The following is a 6045-nucleotide window of genomic DNA, read 5'->3' as shown; positions in this document are numbered from 1 at the left end:
CAGGGGATTGACTAGAAAATTGATTTTGCCTTATTAATAGAAAGGAAGCGCAAGGGTTTTGGCCCTGCCTCTTAGTGGAACATTTTCTGAGGGAAGGTCAGGAGGAAAATGTGTTTAGGAGGCAAAGCAGCTGTCTGGAAGAGGGCTGAAGGGAATCTGAGAACAATAAGAAATGGGCTTTTAAAGATCCGCCCCTGAGATGCAGATTGCTGAACACAGAGGCTGAGCTAATAGCAGGAGTTTGCTGAGGTTTTCTTGGGAAAATAATCAAATGGTTCAGGGTGAAGGGGAGGACTGGGAAGTAAAAGTTTCCCAAAGCAAAGGCATGAAGATGCCAAGGCTGTCCCTTAGCTTGGTCTTGATTAGGGCTGTTTTCTCTTTTTCTTTTTCCAGATCTGAGGCTGTCAGAGATGACTCTGGTTCTGTCCATGAATAGATTCTGCGAGCCCATTGTCTCGGAAGGAGCTGCTGAAATTGCTGGGTACCAAACACTATGGGAGGCTGACAGCTACAGAGGCCCGAGCCCCCCGGGGCCAGCACAGGCTCCTTTGCAGGGAGACCGGGGAGCCGGTCCCCCACTGGCAGGTACTGCCCTTGACCTTCCCCTTCTGCCCTCCACAGCCAGACTGTCCTTCTGAGCTGAGAGCTGAGAGCTGATGCTCCAGGGCTGCCAGTGTGCCTTTCCTAAGCAAACCCAGGGCTCCTGGAGAGGACAGTGGTGGTATTTAAATTGCATTCAAATGTGCCTGTACCTCTGCTGCTCCTTGAATACAAGTCATGGACCTGTATTTTTAGGAGAACCAAACCAAATTTTTGAATCTCTGAATTTATTTTCCAATCTCGTACAACTGTATAGTTCTCTCAGAGTGGCACAAACTCTGGTGGGCTTGACAGTGAAATCTTTACCCCTTGAGACATAAAAGAATCTGCACTTTGGATGAGCAGCTGTGTACCTTTTCTCTTTATGGAACATGTGACCGGCTTTGGTATTAGAGGAAAACTATTATAAGCCAACAAAACAGAAGTCTATTCTTCCGGATTCTTTATCCTTGAGGTTTAAGTTCCTTTGGGGATTTTTTGGTAGCACTGGCTATTTAAAGAAAAAAAAAAAACCTAAAATATAAAATAAAACTTGAAGGAAGTCTGTTTATTAATAATAAAGCCTACTTTATTATGAATGATGTGCTACATTTTTAAGAGTGAAAATGATTTTAATTACCCAAAATCTGAATTTTAATATCTAAGTTTTGCATTTTAAAAGAACTGTTATAACACCAGTGTGCCCCCATTTGTTTACCACCTAGAACCAAAAATATTTAAAAGAAGTCTGGTTATCAGTGGTTCCCATTAAAGATGTATACATCTGAATAGTGATGTTATGTTGTCTGGATTTAATGAAACAGTTTGAATAAATATCAATATTATTTCGGAGTTGCTGTACTCCTCCCCTTTACAAATTTCACTGTTTGTCTATGCATTGAGTTAAGAATGTGAGTGTTTAGTAGGTGCTGAAAGTTATCATTTTCCTCTAAAATTGCCTGGAAGCCCTCGCCCAGCTTGGGTCACAGGATTCTGTGTGATAGCAACTATTAAGACAAATGTTTATTTTTAATCACCACATGTACAGACAAAGATGTAGCCAAGCTATCCTCTGGAAGAAAAGGAAATGAAAGTATTTTGTTTGGAGAACCTCTGGCAAACCGCATGTCATTTGTCATATCTGATTTATTACCACAGGATCACATTACAGGGGAATTTCAAATCCTATAACAACATCCAAGATCACATACTTTAAGAGGAAGTATGTGGAAGAAGAGGATTTTCACCCACCACTCAGCAGCTGTAGCCATAAAGTATGTTTTTTTTAATAGTCATTATTTTTATTAAGAGTTTAAGATACTTAGTTGCTTGATCCATTTCCAGAAATTAAAATGAGCCACTTCTTTGGAGGGCCACATTAAGTGTTGTCACTTTTTTGGGTCCTGTGTTATTTTTCACAAGTACTTGAAGAGAGAGCCAGAAAGAGATCTTCTATGCAGAAATAACAAATCATACAATGCAACAAACATCTTTTTTACTTAAGATTTAATATTTCTCAAGTTGCCTGAAGGGTTATGGTTGTTCTACACTTTCATGTGCCAGGAAATGCACTTGTTCTGTCCTGACATGCTCTCCCCAGCCTGAGCTCTGCCTCTGGTGGCCCATGTGCTTCCTCTTACATTCATTCATGGCTGAGGGAGGTCACATTCATTCATGTTAAGTTTGTTGAAATATAGAATCCATTCCTAAGAGAAGAACAAACCTTACTTTCTTGCACATATTCTAAGAGATTATCAAGATGGGGAAAGAGCATGGGATTATGGAACCTTTGAAATATCAGTTCTTTTTTCCTTATAATAATCTTCCTTCAAAAATGATCTGGTGATTTAATGAAAGAGGGAAAGAGGATATAGCCCCAGACCATTGTTATCTGAAATGCAGAGGGGTTTTGAGTTCAGCTTCCCTTCTGTCTCCTCTTGCACCCGTACCACAGGCTTTAGATGTTGCTTTTGCCTTGCCCATAGAAAGACACCAGCATGTGTTGGCAGGTGTTCCTTTCCCTGTGTGTGTTGTCCATGTCTCGGCCTCTGGTCAGTCTTCCCTGATTTAATTCACAGCTCTTTGGGTCATGCTACCAGTTTGCCTTTTTTTTTTTTTAATGATCTGGGAGAGCTGGCCCCCAGGACACTGGCAGTTTATTTCCTTTTCAATTTTGAAGTTGTGGTTGTAGCAGTTTTTCAGTTCCTACTGGATTTGCACCAGCCATCACACAGGGATGGTATCTCACAGCTCAAGAGTGAGTCTCCTCATTTTCTCTCTGCAGTTGCCTTCTCCTGCCAGACCCTAAAAGAAAGCTTACTTTGGTCCTTCAACTGACAGATACTGTCCATGTCTGAGCCCCATTAATTATTGTCATTCTCTTATCAAGCAAGGGTCATTACAGATATGACACCCAGAGGATTAAAAGAAGGACAGCACCAAAAGCCAAATCTCGTGCTCCCTGACGGCTAGATCAGACTCTGGGTGTACTTCAAAGCATACCCAATATGATCTGTGCCTTGGCATCTTTTTTAAATCATTTATTGATGTGCAGTACATGTGTGTGCCTATGTGTGCATATGTATTTGTATATACACACATAAAAAAAGTGCAAGTGAAGTACAGCTTGATGATTTTCACCCATGAACATACCCACATCACTAATATCCAGGTCAAGAACCAAAATGTAACCAGCTATCAGAATGTTTCATTGAACCCACTTCTAGTCACTACCCCTTTGCTCCACCCAAGGTAACTGCTCTTCTAACTTCTAATAGCTTAGATTAGTTGTGTGTTTCATCATCTTCCTCACTGAGCCATAAAAGATTGAACAACCAGGCTGCCCCTGCTGAGATCTGCACTGGGCTGGATTCTCTGGTGTGTCCATACCAGTGGGTGGGAGGACAATAGAATGAATCAGACATCACTTTCCTGTGTTCATATATGAATACGTGAACAGTGTAACTCCACATCATGTACAACCACAAGAATGGGAAGTTATACTCCATGTATTACAATATGTCAAAATATACTCTACTGTCCTGTATAACTAAAAAGAACAACAAAAAAAAAGTGTCAAACCAAAATACTCATAAGAGTATCAATGTTGGTTTGGGGATATTGTGGAAAACTTGCGAATTTTCCAAAGTGTTAACCAAATTGTTACATATATAGGCAGTTAGAAGTGTAATTCCAAAGGGGTCTTAAAAAACTTTGAAAACTTTATAAATGGTTTTCATGCCCCAGGAAAATAACCTTCAAAAATAAAAAAGTATAGATTTAGTTGGTTATTTTACATCCTAGTTTGTTGCCCCTGTAATAAGATTGTGATTGGTTTCTGAAAATAAAAGAAAAAAGAAGTGGGTGGGAGCTTTGCGGGTGAGGATGGAGGGCATCTGTAGCATTGGGGTCAGCCTTTCTAAGTGGACCCAGGGGAAGCAAGAACCCAACATTGCCAGACCAGATCCTGCCAAGAAAGAAATATGCAGGTGTGATATTTTTGTACAGTCCATTTTCTAAGCTTTCTCTCTCTTTTTAAAAATTTTTTAGACCATCTCAATTTTTGAGGAACGAGCCCACATCCTTTACATGTCCTTAGAAAAGCTGAAGTTTATCGATGATCCTGAAGTGTACCTCCGAAGATCTGTCCTTATAAACAACTTGATGAAAAGGATTCATGGAGAAATCATCATGCAGAATAACTGGTGCTTTCCCGCCTGCTCCTTCAGTGGCGCCTCTGCCCAGGAGTGGTTTATGGCTCAAGACTGTCCTTACCGAAAACGACCACGGATGGCCAAAGAGGAGTGTGAAAAGTTTCATGCCTGCTGCTTTTACCAAGAGTGCGGTGGTCACTACCTGAATTTACCCCTTTCTGTCAATGCAAATGTGGGAAGTGCCTCCTCCTCCTCCTCCTCCTCTTCTTCCTCTTCCTCTCCCCCTCTGCCTTTGCCGAGTTGTTCCCATCAGGTGGATTTTGATGTAGGCGGGGCAGCCATTTACAAGAGTGATGGCCAGATACCTGCCAATGAAATCTTTGTCACTAATGTCAGGTCACTTGGCGTTCAGGAAAAGGCCAGGTTAAGTGAGGAGAAAGCGAACAACACCAACAGAGAAGGTGACCCCCTCAGCCATGAACCTGTGGAAAATGACCTCGATCTTGAGTGCAAAGGCCAATTTTATGATTATTTCGAGACTGGATATAATGAAAAAAACAATGTAAGCGAGTCCTGGAAAAAGTCTTTAAGGAAAAAGGAGCCTTCACCAAGCAACAAACTGTGCTGCAGCAAAGGAAGTAAAATATAAACCATCTTTTCACCGAAACTTGGAAGCATGCGCAGCATGATCAGTTAGCTCTCATAAATTTTATTTTGAATGGATTTTATAGTTTTGTACAACTGATAAAATTATGCCATGAACATACCGTGTCGTTTTAATGCCTGGAGAGCAGATTGCATAAAACATCTGTATAGTAGGCATCAGCAAGCTACTTATAAATGCGGTGATTCAACCAAGGAAACAGTTGACTTAACGCTTAAAAGTTTATCTTAGTTTTCTTACAGAAAAAGACCAGTAGGTTAGATTGGGGGACAACCTGCCCTTGTGATAGTTCCATGGCCCCCCAAGAAGCCTGTCACTACTAGCTAAGAGAGTTCAACTTGTTTGCCAATTCATTAGGTAGCTATTTGGTAAGCAAATCAATATAACCAGCAAAAGATGTCTGCTTCTTCCACATGATACAGTATTTTTTTTTTTCTGAATAAAAGACTGAAGACAGGGAGCTAGATAAATGGCTTCATAGTGCTGTTAAGTATTTGCATTTAACAGTCTGTGTGTGACAGATAAAAATAGGATGGAACCGAATGAAACACCTGACTAGGGGCAGCAATTGACACTCTTCGGAGAGGGTATTCCCTGCAAGTTGCCTGTGATGGGGGATGAGGCTTTTAGGGAGGTGGTATACAGGGCGATTTTTGGTGCCTTACTTTATCTTAATTTTTGCCAATGTGAAAATTAAGGATAAATCAGAGTTACAGCAGGGATTTGACAAACAGGAATAAAAAAAAACACAGGGTGGATACATATGGTTTGGAAACTGTTAACTTTGAACTATTGCGTTCAGCTTTTGATCCGACACCTCTATTCTTCCTTTATTTTTGATGCCCAGTTGCTTTGGGTTTGGCATTTTTGGATAGGGATGGAGGACACAATAGAGAGAGCTGTTAGCAACCAGCACTAGCTGCTTGAGCTTTTCTATGGCAACAATGTGTTGCTGGGGTCTGGGTTTTCTGGGTTTTGGGTTGTTTTGTTTTGTTTTGTTTTCTTGTCCAATGAAGTTCATGAGCCCGTGGCATGCATTATACTTTAATCTGTTTTGCATCATTTCACTCGTTTAGATTATAAAAGCATGTGGTTTTTTATATATGACTTTTGCTGTTGATTAAGAAGCACAATGTTAATAAATGATGT

The 6045-nt window shown here is 40.7% G+C and overlaps 1 protein-coding gene across 1 annotated transcript; it reads left to right on the top strand.

The window, feature by feature from the left end:
• The first annotated feature begins 410 nt into the window (after positions 1-410).
• Sertad4 (SERTA domain containing 4) lies at positions 411-4881 on the top strand. The gene is made up of 3 exons (XM_076832360.1): positions 411-585; positions 1738-1853; positions 4129-4881. Exons 1-3 carry the CDS (start codon positions 411-413, stop codon positions 4879-4881), a joined length of 1044 nt encoding a protein of 347 aa, XP_076688475.1.
• Positions 4882-6045: the final 1164 nt, after the last annotated feature.

This window comes from Callospermophilus lateralis, chromosome 13 (genome assembly GCF_048772815.1).
Source record: "Callospermophilus lateralis isolate mCalLat2 chromosome 13, mCalLat2.hap1, whole genome shotgun sequence".
Classification (NCBI taxonomy): domain Eukaryota; kingdom Metazoa; phylum Chordata; class Mammalia; order Rodentia; family Sciuridae; genus Callospermophilus; species Callospermophilus lateralis.
This window is presented reverse-complemented; position numbering and strand designations above follow the sequence as displayed.

Coding starts and splice junctions, on each gene's coding strand:
- Sertad4 (XM_076832360.1), top strand. CDS start 411: ATGACTCTGGTTCTGTCCATGAATAGATTCTGCGAGCCCATTGTCTCG. Junction 586..1,737: donor AGCCGGTCCCCCACTGGCAG/GTACTGCCCTTG, acceptor TTATTACCACAG/GATCACATTACAGGGGAATT. Junction 1,854..4,128: donor TCAGCAGCTGTAGCCATAAA/GTATGTTTTTTT, acceptor AAAATTTTTTAG/ACCATCTCAATTTTTGAGGA.